The sequence below is a fragment of the Vigna umbellata genome, chromosome 1 (assembly GCF_029865625.1).
Source record: "Vigna umbellata cultivar VRB3 chromosome 1, Vumbellata_1.0, whole genome shotgun sequence".
In the NCBI taxonomy this organism is placed as follows: domain Eukaryota; kingdom Viridiplantae; phylum Streptophyta; class Magnoliopsida; order Fabales; family Fabaceae; genus Vigna; species Vigna umbellata.
In genome coordinates, this window is record NC_142165.1 from 71048665 (window position 1) to 71068296 (window position 19632).

Genomic DNA, 19632 nt, shown 5'->3' on the forward strand with positions numbered 1-19632 from the left:
GCTTATTCAATTCATTTAATTATATAATTAAATATTTTTTATTCTTAAAATAAAGGTTCTTATACAAGAACACCCAAGTTTTAAATATAAACTATTATTTTACCACATCAAAACCTAGGTATTAAGTATAAAACTCTTAAGACTTTTCTGTTACATATACTCATATATACGACTAAATAAAATATTATATACGATGATGTGGATGAAAAAAAGTATTTTTGACAAGATAAAAATTGAGAATACCATAAAAAATATCAAAGTTTAAGACATTTTAGTAGAATTTTTCAGTTTAAAATATAAAGAATAAAATAGGGTGTGCAAAAAGCAACCCAAATTTGGACAGGGCTGTTCTTACACGCGTAAACTTGTCAACAGATGAGAATAGGTAGAAAAGACAACCACAATTGTATATCACCAATTTACAACTATTTTTATTAAAAAAGTTATTTATATTTTTATGAAATATCCTAATTTAACATATTATTATTAAAAACATTGTTGTATCTTGATAGAAAGTAATATTGCCATAATTCACACTGAAAAAAAAATCAGAATCGTAAATATACATGAACATAAAACTTTTTCACACTGGCTTAATACTCTTTATTTTTATCTCATAATTTGTCATCAAAGTATGTGCAAATTATTTGATTTGATCCGACATAAACTAAAATATCCACTTCATGTACTTCTAAAAAGGAATATGATATTTATTCAAAATTTGATGAAGTTAATAAAAAAAGCTAGAAATTTTATTCGAGCTAAATCGCCATACTATACACATTTTTTAATTTATTTGGAAGAGATGAAGAACAAGTGAATTTGCAGAGAGAGAGAAAGAGAAAAGTGCAATATTTGTGTGTGAGATAATCAATTAAGCGAGTTGAAAGAATCACATCTGCTCCGCACCTCTCCTTCCTTTCCAGTTTTAACGTCCAAGGCGCTGAGCTTTTCGATGGCGCGAGAGAAGTCCTGAAAGAACTTCCCTTCATCATCGGCATAGGTTTCAACGAAGGGCTTCGTCCGGGGATCAGTGAAGAGGGCGGAGTCAGTGGCCAGCAACCCCAACCCTCGCCGCAAGTTCTTGAAATACATGTTGTCGAACTTAACCGGAGTTATCACGTCGTTGTAAGCCGCCATGTTAGAGTCCTTCGTGTAGTTCTCACATAGCTTCCTCAGCCCCGCCGCGTACTCGGGACTATAGGCGGGATCAGTTTCCGAAGTTTTGCTGAAGCCGAAGAGCCTGTGGGCGAACTGGTCGCAGTGGGACATCCCTATGGTGTGTGCACCGATCAGGGCCACCATTTCCTGCACAGAGAACCCTTTTTTGGTGAAGAGGGTGATCACTTGGGACATAGTCATGTTCGGTAATGGGAACTGGTTTTCAGAGCTGGAGATTTTGGATTCCAGGGAGTCTTTTCGCCCGAATTGGACAGTCAAGGTGGGGCCGCCGGAGTTCGCCACCAGTTCGCCGGCGGAAGCAGCGAGGATGTCGGCGCACGAGACGACGTTGGGGCATTCCAGCTCGAGGACGTTCTTGACCCGCAAGACGGCGTCGAAGCCGTCCCCGGAGAGGGGGAGGTTGACGGTGTGGTCGCGCTCGGCCTTGTTGTAGGCATTGGAGGTGACGAGGATGGAGGCGTCGCAGCCGCCGACCATGCAGTCGTGGAAGAGGAGGCGGAGGGTGGCGGCGGCGGTGGAGGGCGTGTTATGCTGCTTTTCGTTAACGATTCTTCGGACGGTGTCGAGGAAGGTGGGGCAGGTTTTTTTGTAGTAATCGGGAGTGAGTTTGTTTTGCATGGAAGGGAGGAATGATAGGGAGAGGAAGAGGAAAACGGTGATTGGGTTGTTGTATTTCATGTTTGGTTATTTCTTTCTATGAACATTAAAGTTGATGAAGCTTTTGAGAAAATTTGAAGGAATTGAGAGGGAGCTCATGCCTACTTTTAGTTACCCTTGTTACTGATCCTCCTTTAACCATGATTGCTTTTGAGGTCCAAATTCAATATTCTTTACCAATGGTTCGCCATTTTATTAGTCAACTCTTTTTTATTACATTTGTTTTTTAAATATCAATCAATTTATTTTTTTCTGGGCTGGCTACTTATATCCAAGAGCCCACCAAATTAACTTTGGGCTGGATCCTCATCTCTCTACATTTATTTACAACTTGTGTCCTTTCTTTTGCACTCCCATAGTTTTCGTCTGCACCTCTCTTCTTCTTGTCCTCGTTACATGAAGGAAGATTATCTTTTTTAGTATAGATATTTTCTTTTCTGTTTTACCACTTAAATATTTTTTTTAAATTAAATTAATTACATTACCGGTTTTACTTTCTATGTCTTTTTATTTTTTAAATTTAAGTAATTTTTATTTGACTGTGTTTTTTTTTATACTTAAACACTTTTTAAAACTACAATGATTAGTTATAATAAAAACAATTACCTATAAAAGAAATTAAAACTATCTATAATTAAATAATTAAAATTTTGTTTTTATAAATGTAATAATAATAATTTTATTCTTTTTATCATAATGAAATAGACATACATGCATACATATGTGTTTTTTCCATTTCCAGTATCTAACTACTATCATTTTTGTTTATAATTGTGAATTTACTTAAAAATAATGTTTTAAATTGTACCGTTTAAAATTATTTTTCACATGAAAAAAAGTTTTTGAATTGTATAATTTTAAATTTTAAATTATAATGATTAAAAATTATGTTGAAAAATTACTTTTATATTATATAATTTTAAGAAAAACATCCAAACAGATAATAATTTTTTTATTCATGGAAATACAAAAGAAACGACGAAGTTGTTTTGATTTAAAATTTCTGAAATACTTTATAGAAATAGCATATGGTTGCAGATATTTGTGTGGTCAGAGTCCGAAGTAGAGTCGGCAACTTCAAAATTTGACGTTCAGTTGATTTTAGGTTAAAGCAGCAAAGTGCAAATTTTTTAAGAATTTATTACAATGCATAATTTTTAAATGATTATTAGAAATGGACAACTCGTACTTTGGAATAATTTCATTATTTAAGGAAATTGTGTTGTAATCCATGACTTTTATTTATAACATTTTTCTACTTTTAATAAATAAAAAGTGTGTTTTAATACGCAACTTCAACTTTAAATTTTTTATACGAAGTCGTCTTACATGATTTTTAATATTTTTTTCGAAAAGTTGAAGTGATATCTTTTAATTTTTATTTTAAGTCTTATTGTGACACACGACTTCTTCTTTTAATCCTGAAATTGTATGTGCACATATAAGGCTTCTAAAGTGTATTTTTTTATGTATAAATTGTTTAAATGTTCAAAATTATTATGATCGTAATGTTCTTTCTTTCAATAATTTTTCAGTTTTCTTAATTAATTATGTAATCCAAAAATTGAAAGTAAAAATCTTAGTTTGTCCACCAAGATATTTTTATTTAGGTTTTATCTCACTTGTTAATTTGTTATTGCAACATCGTCGTCATCTTATAATAGTTAGTTGAACTTTTTTTCTCTTTTTTTATATTATGAACATGTACATACAATGGGTCAAAAAAGAAAATTCTGAATGAGATAAAAAAAAATATAATGTATAAGGAATTTTTTTAAATTAAATTAAGAAACATGTTATGGCAATGATATATATAGGAATATTGAAGATGGTTAAAGATTAGACTAACGAATATATTGTTGATCTTAGTGTATATTTGAAGAATATTTAACATGATGATAAATACGATCTAGATTTTTTACATCTTATGGTGTATCATAATGTTTAAAAGATAAGGATTGATTGAATAGAAAAACAAAAAGTATTATTATTCGTGTTATGCATTGTCACACAAATGATCATTTTCATTAAACTTATTTTATTAAATTAAACCATTGTAATAATAGTCTATATTGTTATCTATTTTTTATTATATTATGACCAATATATATTTGACATTCCTATCATGTTTTACTTGTGAAATTAATATAAATTTGATAGATTGTTAAAAATATATTAGTGAAATTCAAATTGTTATATAAACTTATCAACTTGATTAAGCTTAATATATAATTGTAAAACATATAAGAGATACAAAACAACTTAGTTAAAAAACCTCAACATTTATCGACTTTCTCATTTCATTTTCGTGATAATGGATCCAAATGACCTAAAATAAAAGTAAAGTTACCATAACAAATCACTACAATAAAATTTTTAAATAATAATCAAATATTATAGATCAAAACTAATTCATCACTATAATGACTAATTTAGATACAAATTTATACACTAAAAATTATTGATATTTAAAATAAACAGTTGTAATTAGTGATTAATTAGATTCTAAATTGGTCAATAATACTAATTACAAATATTTTGATTATCATAGATATTATTCTCTAATTTAAAATGAAATTCACATTTGATAATAGTAAAATGTGTATTCAATGAACTTTTGTGTCATTGGGAAGGAAGTTGTTGAAAAGTAATGTTCAATAAAGATTTAGTATCTAGGTGAAAAGACACATCTTCTATCATCATTATAGATGGTCCTTGAAAACAAAAATAAAAGTGAATTTTCATTCTCTATTTTTATTAATTTCATTATCAAATAATGATGGTTGTCTACTTACATTAAAAAATGGATAAATAAATAAAATTTACCATAGAAAAGAATCATATTATTATTTTGAAATGATTACAAATTATTTAAAACAATGTTTTAAATACAATTATACAATATATATTTTTTCTTTATATTGTAAATAATGTGTGAGTTCGATTATTTGAATAGAAAGTCTATGATGTTTCTTTCACAAATTTCGGTTTATACACAACTAATATGATTAAACATGCCTACAAAGATTAATGCAAATCAGTATTGTAATTGTAATTAAGGGATCATTAAACCATAATTAAGTAAGTAATATGTAAAAATTCATTAATATATATATATATATATATATATATATGAAATTCAAGTAAAATAATTTGTCACATTAATACCTGAACACTCTAATTTTTTTACTTATAAAAATACTCAAATTTCTGAAAAAACTGAAGATAATACACGAAAAGAAGAAAAAGGAAACAAATAACTAAATTACTTTTGGAATCGTGAATACTCATCGTTCTAACAAAAACAATGTACAATATTATATTATATCTTACACCATGATTTTAAAAAGTTTTGAAATGATTCTTTCTTATGAAAAAAACTTATAAACTTATCTGAATTTTATATGTAAAAAAAAAAGTTAAATTTGCATGTATTATAAGTTAAATATAGAGTGGATATGATATGTTAAAAAGTAAGTAAATTATATTGAAGAGGGGTAATTTGTTTGATAATGACGTAAGGGAGTGTGAAATGTGATGTTATTATTTTATTAAAGAGTTGAATGTGAAAAGGATTTGGAGCAAAGTAGCATCAACATCAATCCCCCTCACCACTCAAACTTCATTTGTTTGACTTGTTTGGGAATATCATCGTCCATCGGCTACCACTGCCTCACTATCTTCTTTAACAACTTTTACACCAATTTTTTTGGAACCAAAACATTTCTTTTTCTAATTAAAATTCATTTATTTATCTATCTTTTTATATAAACTAACAGAAATTAATTTCTCTTTCCTATTCCCTCATGTTTGGTTGGGCGTGACTCCGCATCCAAACAAAACTTCTTAGCACCATTCTATATTTCCATGTGATAAATGCATCCATGCATTGTGCTCACATAATTCTATCGCTGGACCCCAACCCAACACTCCCTGCATTATACTCATAAATTTACCACAATATTCTCTCAATAAATTATGTAACTAGTAAAGTGAAACTTAATTTTATATATTTTGAATCAAATAATTTTATATAGTTTTTTTTCTTATAATAAATACTTATGGGAAGATGTTATTACTGTGTTTATTTGTACTAAGTCTGACAGCATTTTCCTCGTTGGCTACTTTTGGATTTTTTTCCAATTATTGGAGAGCTAGTCTATCAGAGAGAGAAATAAATTATGAAAAATAAAAAATTTCCTCTAGATAGTTTTCAATTTTTTAATCTAAAAAATTAAATATCCCAGTAAAATGTTTTTGAATAATTGAATGGTTGTTTGTAATTTTTAAATATTAGGTATTTCAAATTTAATTGTTTTTTCATGAGATTGTATCTTTTGATAAAATTTATAATATTTTTGTATGGATACATTGTAAAATTTGGTGTGTTTAGCACTCTAGGATAAACTAGAGTTTTGGTAATAATGTGCAGTGTATTTTTTTTAAACGTTTTAGTGGAAAATACTTCATTTCATGTAACATATTATACTTACACGACATATATACCTAATAACCAGCAGTGTAATGAAGGGAATTGGGACCGGTTAATTTTACTCATTCGCACCGGTTCTTGAACCGAAGCATATTTAGGCGAGACAAAAAATTGTAGACTCTTAATTTCGGTTATGAACCGAGTTATTTTGTCTGCCTCGGGTAAAACCTGAATCGAGGCAATAGGATCTTTTTTTTTTCTTTACCGTGCTTAGATTTTGATTTCAATTCCAGATTCTAATTTCAAATACCCCAAAACTGAAAAACCTTAAAGATGAACAAGACCCGCGCTTGGAGAAAATATCCTCTGCAATCCGAAGACATAACCACGCTGTTTCACAAACTCAGATAACAAATTGTTTCACAAACTCAGATAACAAAACTGGAACCCCAAAATTAGATGAATGGCTGAAACCCTAAGTCGCAGAAACAAGAACAAAAATCCCAAATCTGAAAATGAAAAACCTAATTCTCCAATTCTCAATTTCATAAATCCTAAAATGTCAAATTGAAAAACGATTCACTCCATTGTCGCCTTCCCCGGAACGCGCCACCGCCACCTTTGTCCATCATCGCATCCCCATTTGCACTAACACACGAAAACAGAGGAAGGAGGAGAAGGAAACTTGCGCCGCGAACGGCCAACGTCCTCGCGCAGTCGTCTCCATCGAAGACCTCGCCGCTATCAGACGCAACCTCGCCGTGCCGCGAACGACCAACGTCCTCGCGCAGTCGTCTCCATCGAAGACCTCGTCGCGTCACGCCTCACCGTTATCAGACACGACCTCCCTGCGCCACGCCTCGTCGCTATCAGACGCGACCTCGCCGCTATCAGACGCGTCCTCGCCGCGTCTCTCCATGTCTTCGCTGGCCACTCACCTCCATCACAACACTCTCTTGTACTGCCTCCTGGTATGCGTTCAAGGGAAGAAGAGAAAGGGAAGAGGAGGATCTGGACTGCTCCGAAACGAAAATAAAGCTGAACCCTTTATTAGGTCACGGCTTCAAGGTCTCTGGGCCGCCTATACTGCCTCGGTTCAAAATATATCCGAGATAATATAACCATACTGTTTCGGTTATTTAGTTTAACCGGTACCTATTATATCAGAAAATATAAAAAAATGAAAAGTATAATGGCAATTTTGAAAATATATTGAACCTTTATGCCTCGATTTCTGGCTTAACCGAGGTAGTAGACATCTTGCGTTTCGGTTTTTTTTAAACCGAGGCATATAACTTCCATAAAACTACGAAAATGCCACCGTGCTTTTATACGCTTCGGTTCTAGTAAAACCGGGGCATATATAGCGTGTTAAAATGACGTTTTTTTACTAGTGAACAAAAACCTAAAAATAGTTTTGATTAATTAATAGACATTCAATAAATATAATTGTTAGTCATACTTTATGAGATGATTATCCACCATTAGATCAGGATAATCCAACATAATCCAACGACATACAGACGATCATATTCTCATAATGTGATATAAGGAGTTCGGACAGGAAAATAATATTCACTGATAACGTTACATACTTTTCTCAAACATCTTAAATAGATATTAAAAAACTCTTAAATAAAATTTTCACTGTTTGCTTAGAAAAGACATTCTTAGAATTTTGTCACATGTTTTATCAGAACATAATCTAAACTCAATAAAAATACAAGTAGTAATTTGGATAGGAAATTTTAAAATGATAATTATTTTATTGAATTTTTTTTAAATGTTTAATAACAAAATATGTTAATTGTGGAATTTTTAAAAAAATTTTTGAAATTATAAACATTTATTATAGTAATTGAATTATTTAAAATTAGAAAATTTTAAGTTTAACAATTTGAAATTTTTATATCGCAAGTTCATATTTCTTTTCTCTATATTCTTTCATCAATTTTGATTTTTGGTTGGGAGATTGTTGATTTTACTAAAATTAATTTTGAAATGAAAAAAATCAAGACATTAGGATAACTACTTGTAGGTTGATATCAATTAGTCTTTTTTTTATTTATGTTGATAAGAAATATTGTTATTTAAATTATTATGATTATTTGGTTGTTGTTGTAGGCCGAAACATTGTTGAAATGACTAAGATCGAGGCAGAATTGAGACTACTTGTCAGTTAATGTTAAGTAAAATATTTTCACTGATATTGATAACAATTATCTTTTATTTAGATTGTTTAGTAAAATCAATTTTATTTTTAACTTGATATTAGTCAGAGTTTTTTTCCAAAAAATCTTGAATAATTTTAACAAAAAATAATATAAATTAAAACTGATAAAAAGAATAATTTGAGTTTTTTTTTTAAATTACTAACAATATGTATTAAAATAACTTTTTGTACGCGATGGTTATATTCAAATAAGGAAATTAAAATTTTAAAAATTAAATTATTGGAAAATGGAAAGAAAATTAGATTGAAGGGATACCAGAAAAAAAAACATGAAAAATTTTAAATTCTTAATTATTCTTAATAAAATTAAAATGAATCATGTTATTAAAATTCACACTATCACGGTTACGATTATTTGGTCACAATTAATTAAAAAGGCAGTAGAAAACTAAAAAAAAAAAAGGAAAGAAAGAGAAAAAGTAGTTAATGATTGAGAATCGATAGTTAGTGGCTGGAAAGATTCCGATAACAAGAAACGTGGTAGAACTGAACAATATAGAAATTTAGTGTGGGATGATAAAAATCACGTTGAATAAGTGCGATTATGAAAAATCATTGTCAAGCATATCGTGAAATCAGAGTGATGGTTATGGAAAAAATATTACACATAAAGTCTTGATGATTATGTTTTTAAGAATAAAGTTGATGAAATGATGATTCATCAGAAACCAAATAAAATAGTGGTGCTTGTGGAATTGCTCATCATTATTACTATTATTTTATTATACAACATAAGTACATTTTCTATTATGATGGGACAGAACCACCCAGAATAATACGCTTCAAATTAGGCAACTCAATAAATTTCATTTTATATCAGAATCGAGAAAAACGTGCTTTTTTCGTACACGTTCATGGTCCCATGCCTGCAAAATCAACCTCAAATTCATCAATTTAACACAAACAAAACAAAATTAAATAAGAAACACTCTCGTTTCATTTCTTTAATCGAGAGATTAGTCAAAGTATGTTCTGCCACTAACAAAATGTGACGATCCTTCTTAACACTGTGTCTTCTTATGCACGTGAATTAAAAATATAGTTTAGATTAAATTAAAATAGTTTCAGTTTTTTTTACAAAAATAAATTATTGATAACTTGCTGACCATCTCTATGAATAAACTACGGTTAGATACATTTCGATGTTTAAAAATAATATTTATTGCAAAAATTATTTATTTCGTAATTGAGTAAAACACTTAAAACTGTGACGCATATTTGAATCTGTCCATACGAGAACATACGTCATAATTATCAAAATTAGTTAATATAAATGGTAGCAACTTGAATGTTATGGAGGAAAGAGACATTTTTCTATGAATAACTAATTTAAATCGCAAGATAAAAAAGTGAAAAGAAAAAGAAAAAGAACCCACGCAAGGGTGTACGTCGATGTAATGGTGATATCCCCGGATGGAAAATTGGAAAAAGCTTCCGTTGACTTTCTTTTTTGGTTCTTTTTTTATCTACACGGGTAAAATGAGTGTCATGACTTCACGAAAATTAAAAAAAATAAACAAGTAAAACCTTCTTTCAAATATTTAATATAATTGGCTAATCCTAACTCGAAATAAAGGATTCAATTATCTTTCGGTAAATATTTTGTGGAACTGATACACTAACTTTTTCGATGCTTGAATCACGTGTTTTTTTTTCTCCTTCCGCTTAGACTGTTCGGCTTCCATAGTCTGACCACTCGGTTGACGTCCGTTTGGGCCATTCGGTCACGTCAGTCTTGGCCAGTCGATTGCCTTCGTGTTCCAGGGGGAGGTACCTACAAAAGATACTCCGACGCTCAAGTTAGGCGTGTGATTTGAAGAGCCTCGGCTCTTGGTTGAATATTTAGTTAATGGTTATCACTACTGAATGTTTGGATGTTATGAAGTGTCAGTTGAGCAAGAATGGAACGTACCTGACTTTTGGCCCTGTCAATGTGTATTTATAAGTGTTTCATAGATCAAATAAAAACAACCTTACTTGGAGATCCGGTTAGTTACCCATAAACGACTTTATCAATATCTTCAACAAAATATTTTGGATTTGGTTTATCAAATATCTTTTAACCATATATCTTTAATTGTTTTATCATCCACTGAACTATTGGCCCAGTAACAACTTAAGCACTAGCTCAATTACCATTTGAAGTAGATTATTAGCGTTGTAGGCCCAATTACAGCCCAAACCATTTGACCAAGTTGACCAATGGCGGATACACCGATTGGCCTTATTCAATAACCGCTCGGTCCATATTTCATATGATACATCATGCCCCTCAAGTCCGAGTGTAATCGTTCGGCTTTAGCCTTGATTAACTATAGGACTTATGAGTTTGAGGGAGACTGTATTTGTTGTTTACCTGTACCAAGGAGGAAAAATAATCGAATTTGAAGTAAAAGAAAATAGATGGTTATACCATGTAATCAAGACCGTTCGGCTGCGAATGGTCGATAATGATCGTCCCACTTGCTTCTACCATCCAGGGTTGCTGGGTGATTGTGGTGTGAATGACCGTTCGTCTTTGTACTAGGAGTTCTTCCTAGAGAACAGACTTTACCATTCGACTTTACACTAGGAGTTCCTGGAGAACTTCCTAGCGAGATGGTTTTACCTCTTTGCTTTGACTTTGACCTAGGAGTTGTTCCTAGGGAACGGTGAGCATTCATTCAGAATGTTCCCCACCGCTCGATTTAGGACGAGAGTGAGCGTTCACTGAGAACGTTCCCCACTGCTCGATTTTTCAGCATAGGAGTTCATTTTGGAACTTCCTAGAGGACGAGAGTGTTAATCCTTGAGGACGTGCAACATTGCTCGGTTTTTCAGCGTATACGTTAAATGGTTTGCATACAGACCTGAAAAGTCATTGATTTATTGCCTTTAGACATCAGCTACAGGCCCCCAGATGTCTAATTTGAATTAGACGTCGGCTCCCCTGTCACAAACATAAAAAATGTCCAGAAATATCTCACTTTAAGTGCTAATATTAATATTTTTACAAGAAAGACGTCGGCCCACCCGTAGACGAGACGTCAAATCCTCTACAAAATCATATTTGAAAGGTCACTTTTTCATACATTAAACGTTGCATGTAGAAGGGGTCGACATTTAATACACATTAAACATCAGATCCTCTTCTTCGGACGTCAATAAGCTATGAAAATATTCCAAAGTAGCGCCAAAATGAATTTTTTTTAGCAATTAAACGTCGGTGGTGGAGGGAACTGACGTCAAATGCCCTTTTAAACCCAAAAACCACATAACGCGAGCCTCACTTTCTTTCGCGTTATCGTTTGGATTTTCGTTTAATTTGTGTTCGTCATTGTTGCTGCAAGGTATTTTTGATTGATTTTCTTCGAGTTGATTTATTTTGCACCAATTAACTTATGTTTTCACCGATTAAATTTCATTTGCATCGATTAAATTTCGTTTGAGCCGATTAATTTTGGCTTATGATGTAGTTTTGTACACGAGTTGATGGATCTCGACGACGACATTGAGTGGTCATTCTCCATTGCTTGAAACTCATAATATATACAATTTTATGATGTGCTCGTTTTCTGTATTTCAGGTGTGATAATATTGTAAAAACAAATTATTTAAAAAAAAAAGAAATACGCATCGATTTATGAGGGGTTCGACGTTAAAATTGACTTCCAGAAAAGGGATCCAATGTTAAAATTGACATATTCCAATAAAACGTCGAATATGAATTTAACATTGAATGTCAAAAATAACAATTGTCAAAAACTTTTGTTGCAATAGTGAATAGACACAAAATGTTGCTTAGACATGAAGACCAAATATAGTTAATGAATAACTTCCTCTCTTAAATTATTAATATGCATTTCAAAATATCGTGATAAAAATATATAGAATTTCATGATAAATATTTCCTTAGAATGCGATACAAAATTAGACTTGAGGTTTAAACTATATTTATACTTAAGTCTTTGACTAACTTGTTCATATGTATAAAAATATCATATCATTTATAAATTACAACCAATGATAATTTATATACGCTATTATAACTCTTGAAGGAAAAAAAAAGAGAACTTAAAATTATTTCTACCTCTTTATCTCTCTATTGGAAAACTTCTTTTGATGCTCCATAATTTCTTCCTAATTATATTACTGTATTGAGTTCAAATCATAATTAAAAATAAGAAGGAAAATTTGCTATCTAGAATGAAGAACATTAGGAACCATACAAATAATTTAGGTATTTAATTGAAGTATATATTTTGGTACAAAAGTGAAACATGTGGTTTAAGTTAAAGGAAGAAAAGATAAAATGCCATGAGGCATGATCCAGAAGTTTTTTAGGCTTGCACGTACTTGTTTCCATTATAGTTCCTATACTAAAACTCCTAACCTACTCATGTGCTAACACAAACACGTGTTCCACATGCAAATACAAATTTTCACATCAAACATTTTTTATTAACAGATCAAATTTTCATAGTTTATTGAACACTAAAAAAAATTATTATTAATTAAATCTTTGTTGTTTTATTTTTTCTTAATTGAATGATGTTATTGTTAATTGGATAATATAATTATTATCTTTATCCCATTACCTTACTTAATTATGTTAGATGTAATTTTATAATTTATTTATTGCAAATTAAAATATTTATATAAATACTAACTTCTTTTATAATAACGGAAGAGTTTTTATTTTTTGAATGGCACTTACTAACTATGATAGTTTTTATTGGAGAGGTTATATATCATGGAGAATATAAATAGGGTACGAGTAAGTGATAGATTTAAATAGAAAACTTAACAAAATATAGCACGAAAGCTAGAGAGAAAATATTCAGGACAATAATATTTAATTGGAGAAAAAATATTTTATTTAATTATTAAATAAATAAATACGCTAATATATTCAATTTATTTTAAACTATTATCTCTTTCTTTTATTTCGAATAAAATAAATTCATATTTATTAAACACACAAAAAAGGTATCTTCTTGTTTCTCTTCTTTTAAAACTCAACTTCCAAAGGTGCTTTGAACTTTTAGTTCTCCGTTCTTTCGGTGTGATTAAAATGTTTTGTCCTTGTCATGAATTTTTTTTTATTGAAGTTTTGTAAATATAATTTTCCTCTTACTTTTTGAATATACCGAAGGAATGTCATCTCTTCATAATATTTTTTATTATTAACTTAATGTTTTTTTTTAATAAGTTTATTAAATAAAAAAAAACCCACTCTGTTTTAGAGATCTACATTAAAAACAATATCACTAATAATACACATGACAAACGCGACAATGTACATATATTGTTTACGACAGCTTAGCAATAGCCCTTCATTATTATTATTATTATTATCTTCCTTTATTCTTATAAGAATTTTATATACTTTATATCATATTATTGTAAAAATACTAGTTTCTATTTTAAAAATATTAAAAAATACATAATTTTTATAAAGAAAACATCTGAAGATAAATATAAATGTTTTGCACAATAGCATTACGTAAAATTGTGAAAAGAAGATCTATCTTCTGTAGATCAATAACAGCGGAAAAACATAGGTGTATGTGTGATTGTTTTTTATTATAATAAAAAAATCTATTATAACTATTAAATATTACACACACACACACACATATATATATATATATATAATTATTATTATTATATTTTATTATGTTCTTATGAGAGTAAAAAATGAAAACGAAAATGAAATATATACAAAAAGAGAGTTACCAGACACAATTTCTTTATATAGCTAGATATAACGTTTATGTAAAATAGATCGATCATATTTCACGGTGAATGAGTATAATAAACACTGAAAAGAAGCTTCTAGGAAATTTGTCAATCTCTTTTACATATTAAAAAGTACAAATTACCCATTGAATAATGAGGATAATGTGAGTTTACCAAATTAGGTCTTCGAAATCCACAAGTTAGTTTGTTACTCTTCCATACTTGAAGTTTGAATATTCACCTTTTATACAAAATTGTTGAGAGATGATAATAAGATTATTCCCCATACTTTTTTGGCTGGTGTAAAACTGCTATGGAGTGGACCAACTATACCTTGGATTGCACAAATTCATGGGATTCAATTCTTTGAAGGTGGTTGGAATGTCCTTCTTTGGGATTCAAACAATCAATTTCTAAACCAGACAAAGATTAAAAGTTTATGTGGTCACAATACTTTCCACAAGAAGCCAAAGTTGTTGGCAAGTATACATCCTTAAAAAGTAAACACTTCCCTCTTCAAACTTTCATCTCCAACAATCCTCACACTTCAAATTCCACTGCTTCTTCTTCTCATAATGCTTTGCCCCTCAAAATTTACAGCCAAACAAATGACATGTAATAGTTTTAAGTTAAACAAATGAGTTAATTAAAAAATAAATTTATTCTCTCTGAACGGAGAACAAAGAGAGGAAATAGTTTGGCGTAAAAAAATGCACGTATAGTTCGGTAAGGGCACGAAATCAAACACAATCAGATAACCTTTTACCAGAATAAAGCAATTGTTTTTGATGTGCCAACCAATACTTAGAAGCATGGTCGGATTTTCTCTAACGTGGACATAATAAAATCCAGTCTAGTCAAGGCTTTTCATATATATATATATATATATGCACTAAGCTTTTTTCATTTTTCACCTTCTTGATATCTACCACTTGGCCACATGGACCATCTTAGACTTATTCTCCTACTCTTCCTGTTCCTACCCACCTGCTTCTCTTTCACGTTTCAAACTCCTTCAATCAATGAGTTTACCAATCAAAGCTCTTCTTCTTTGAAGCAGAAGATTCTGGAGCTAGCTAACAGTCCTGGCACGTTGAAATGGATGAAGAGAATAAGGAGGGAAATCCATGAACACCCAGAACTTGCAAATGAGGAGTTCAGGACAAGTGCTCTCATCAGGCGTGAGCTTGACCAGTTGGGTGTTGCTTACGACTGGCCTGTGGCTGGGACTGGTGTGGTTGCCAAAATTGGTTCTGGGTCTCCTCCTTTTGTTGCTCTTAGAGCAGACATGGATGCTTTGCCAATTCAGGTTAGTGTTACTATTTTGCACACCACACACAGTCTTGTGTTGTTCGTTAAGGTCTTTTTTCTCTTTCTCACTTTGTTCTTCCAAGCTTTTCTTCTTTGATGCCTCATGGACACAAGTGATGGACATGTATGCATGCTCGTGTTTGCGGATACTAAGCTCTGGCTGGTTTTGGCTATTGATTTTTTTGTTTCTTTTAGTGAAAAACAAATCAGAAAAAGGATCCTAGCAAATAGTTATGTTTCCTGGGTGGACAAAACACGTAAAAGAAAGGAACAAGTTTAATTGTGTTTGTAGTCTTCTTGAGTTGGGAATTGGTGTTTGTTTGAATCCGAGTATTACGTGCTGCTTGTTAATTTCACTCATCCAAAATACAAGAGGAAGCGGAAAGCATCCTGTATTAGTTTTGAAAGCTGTTGATCATGTAACTGGAAATAGTTTTCAGAAGTGGAAAAAGGAAACAGTGGCAAGATAATTATTATTGAATTCCACTAAGTACAACCTGGAGTACTGTTATTATATGGGAAAGTTGTGACCATAATTTTAATGGGATCTGTACTGAAATTCACACCTTAATCCACCATTAATATTCCATTGGATTGAATCAGTTAATTTCCTTTCACAACTTCTACAGGATTTTTTTTTCTGTATCATCCTATTACTCCTCCCACACAACCTTCTTTTACTCGGATTTCTAATCTCTTGTTTATTTATATTGGAAACCACCCATTTGTGATTAAATAAGGTAATCAATTTGATCATTTGATATCAGTATATACCGTTGCAATACTTTATACATATGTACTAGGCTGAGAATGGGGACGTAACCTTCTTTACCAATGCTATATTCTAGGAAAAATTTGGCAAGTAATTGATGGTTAGTTTGACATATGTGACTGGGAACAGGAAAGGGTTGATTGGGAGCATAAGAGCAAAGTAGATGGAAAAATGCATGCTTGTGCACACGATGCACATGTTGCCATGCTACTTGGGGCAACAAAGATACTGCAAGAAATGAAGGACATGTTACAGGTTAAGTGTAATCGGAAGATGAAGATTTTAGGATGTACCATAATATGTGTTTCTTCCTTTGAAAACTTTTAACTTCACATGCAGACTACTGTTGTTCTAATATTCCAACCAGCAGAGGAAAGAGGCACAGGAGCAAAAGAAATGATCCAAGAAAAGGTGCTTGAAGATGTTGGGGCTATTCTTGGCTTGCACTTGGGGTCAGAGTACGAAACGGGTGTTGTTGCATCACGGCCAGGGGAGTTTTTAGCTGGATGTGGAGGCTTCAAAGCAAAAATCAGTGGAAAACGGGGTTTAGCAGGAGTTCCCCAGCATTGCTATGATCCAGTTTTGGCTGCTTCAACATCAGTTATTAGCTTGCAAAACATTGTTTCAAGGGAGGTTGATCCTTTGGATTCTCAGGTGGAGTGAAATTCTCAAATTCAGTTGTAAAAAAACATTGCAAGATGAAACTTTTGGCGCATTAATTAGTATGTATGACTGATTCTCTTCGTGGTTTATTAGTTCCACAAAACTTTACTCAGAGATCTTAGTTTGGCAGGTGCTTTCTGTGGCCATGATCAATGCAGGGTATGCTCACGACGTCATCCCTGATTCAGCTACATTTGGAGGTACGTTTAGAGCATTCAGCAAAAAGAGCTTCTATGGACTGAGGAAAAGGATAGAAGAGGTAAATGTCTGGTTGTGACCATTCTATATTGTTTTATCAAGCTGTCATGAACTAATTTCCAGCATCAAGTTGAAATACTCAGTTAACAACATGATTTTAGATAAAAAATTGATTTTCAGATGAAACAACTTTCAGTAGATATTATGTAGGATGAATCTTATACTTGGTTTCCCCAATAACTTGCATTCAGAATAACAAAATCTTAACACAAATCACATCAATTGAAATGCAGCTCGCTCTAGATACTAAGAAGCAAAAACTAAAGATAGAAAGAGATTTGTCTAAGAGGATTTTGAATTGCATGTAACTTCTTATGGGCAGGTTGTGAAAGGGCAGGCAGAAGTACACAGGTGCCATGCTGAGGTTGAGTTCTTAGGTAATGAACATCCCACAATCCCTCCAACCACAAATGATGTAAGAATATACGAACTAGCACACCAAGTCTCTAGTAAGATTGTTGGAGAAGATAACATAGAATTAGCTCCCCTCTTCACTGGGAGTGAAGATTTTGCATTTTACTTGGAAAAAGTACCAGGCACATTCCTCCTTCTGGGTACACGAAATGAGAAGAGTGGATCCACATATCCTGCTCACAGTCCTTACTTTTTCATTGATGAAGATGTTCTTCCTATTGGGGCTGCAATACATGCAGCGTTTGCTCTTTCATACCATTCTTATTCAACAAACTCATACTCCTTGTAATTCAACACATTCTTTGTCATAAGTAGCAGTCAGGGAACAATTTTTTTGTTTGCTTAATGCATATTGAATTTGCTCTACCCGGCTGCTATTACAAATACTCAACCACAACTAAAATGCTAAGATTTTTAGTGTTTTATACTCCTTGACCACTTAATAAAACTTTATCATTAGATTAAATTCTTTATACATTGTAATTTCACTATCATTTAAGTACAACTTTATCATGTATAATTAGATTTTTACTTTACTGTTTTTGAAAACTCTTAAGATTGTCGAAAGTTTCTTCAACGTTTGAATGGTTTGAAACATGAGAACAGTGACCCTTGTTTGCATCATTTATACCAAGAAGCATATTCCTCGGACTTTAGATAGTGTAATAATAGGTATTGGATAAAGTTTTGTATGGTACGAGAAATGGGAGTGCATACAAATTTGTTCAAATTCACCGAACCAACATAGGACACTGGAGCTAATTAATGTCCTTTAGGTAAGAAACAGGTGAAACAATAAAAGGGGTGCAGAGAAAGTTGCTCGGTGCAAGTAGTTTTGTCGGTCCCGTTTACGGGTCTGACATCATGCTAGCCATGCTTCGCTGTTCACTTTCAGTCGTAATGAAGCAGAACAGCCACAGTCCAAACAACAAAACAAGCTACTAACACGGTGAATTTGAGTTTTTACTCATATCTACTCTCTGCTAACTGCTGTATCCTTCTCAATTTTATGTTTTTATGCTTCTATTTTTTTATAATGTTATATAAGATTTTTGTATTTTTAAAATTCAATGAACCTGTCACGCCTCATTTATTAAGGTGCTGAGTCACCACTGTGCTTCCATTAATACACCCACGCTCCACGTGCAGTGCCATTAAAACGCACTCACATTCTCTGACTTCTCTCTGACATGTGTCAATTCGGAAGGTTCTGAATGCAGTAGTGGAAGCCAGCTGTCAGCGCAAGAGAGAACGTCCGTTTGACTTGGGAAGAGAATTAATTTTTGAAACACTCTTTCCCTTCTCTGCGTGCACCTTCATCTTCCTCAGAAATTCAAAACCTCCATTTTCTCCTCCTTCTCTCTAGAACCTCCATCTTCTCTCTGCCATAACTCCCTTTCTTCTTCTCTGATCAAATTTCAGAGACCGTAGAAGAGATCCAGACGTCCTGAGCTTTCCATCAAACCGAACGGTTTTGGATTCTGAAACGGGTAAGTTTCACGTCCTTAACTAATCTTCATTATCATCATGCAAGCCTCATTCTGAATTGCATGTACCTTCTCTGAACCAATATTGGTTTTCTGTAATTTTAGTTTAAGAAGTTTTGGGTTGAACGTTAAGGGTAGAAGAGTGTACTGGAATCTGGTTTTCCTTCTGAAGAGCGAACGCACAATCCGGGTAAGGGAAGCTTATTAAGTTTAATTCTTGTGATTTTCTGTACTGCATGTGCGTTATGTGTTGAATGAAGTATGATTTATGATAAGGGGATTTTTGGTGTATGAATATGATCTTGAATTGATTGTATGGAAATGATGAAATGTTCTATGGTTGGATTAAACTGAAATGTGAACTGTATAATGAGATGATGCATGAAAATTGTAGATTTTGCTATGATATGCTTAATTAAATGTATGAAAGTTATACTGGAAAATGAGTTTACTGTAAGTGAGAAATTGAAAATGAGATTTGTATGATAACAAACGTTCGTTA

At 32.0% G+C, this 19632-nt stretch overlaps 1 protein-coding gene and 1 pseudogene across 1 annotated transcript; one reads left to right on the plus strand and one right to left on the minus strand.

Moving 5' to 3' along the window:
- Positions 1 to 773: 773 nt before the first annotated feature.
- LOC124829949 (peroxidase 63 pseudogene) lies at positions 774 to 1913 on the minus strand (annotated as a pseudogene).
- A 13210-nt stretch (positions 1914 to 15123) lies between these two features.
- Positions 15124 to 18009, plus strand: LOC124829945 (IAA-amino acid hydrolase ILR1-like 4). The gene is made up of 5 exons (XM_047303538.2): positions 15124 to 15534; positions 16438 to 16563; positions 16648 to 16962; positions 17102 to 17230; positions 17552 to 18009. The coding sequence occupies exons 1-5, from the start codon at positions 15166 to 15168 to the stop codon at positions 17930 to 17932; spliced, it is 1320 nt and encodes a 439-aa protein (XP_047159494.1). The 5' UTR covers positions 15124 to 15165; the 3' UTR covers positions 17933 to 18009.
- The last annotated feature ends 1623 nt before the right edge of the window (positions 18010 to 19632 follow it).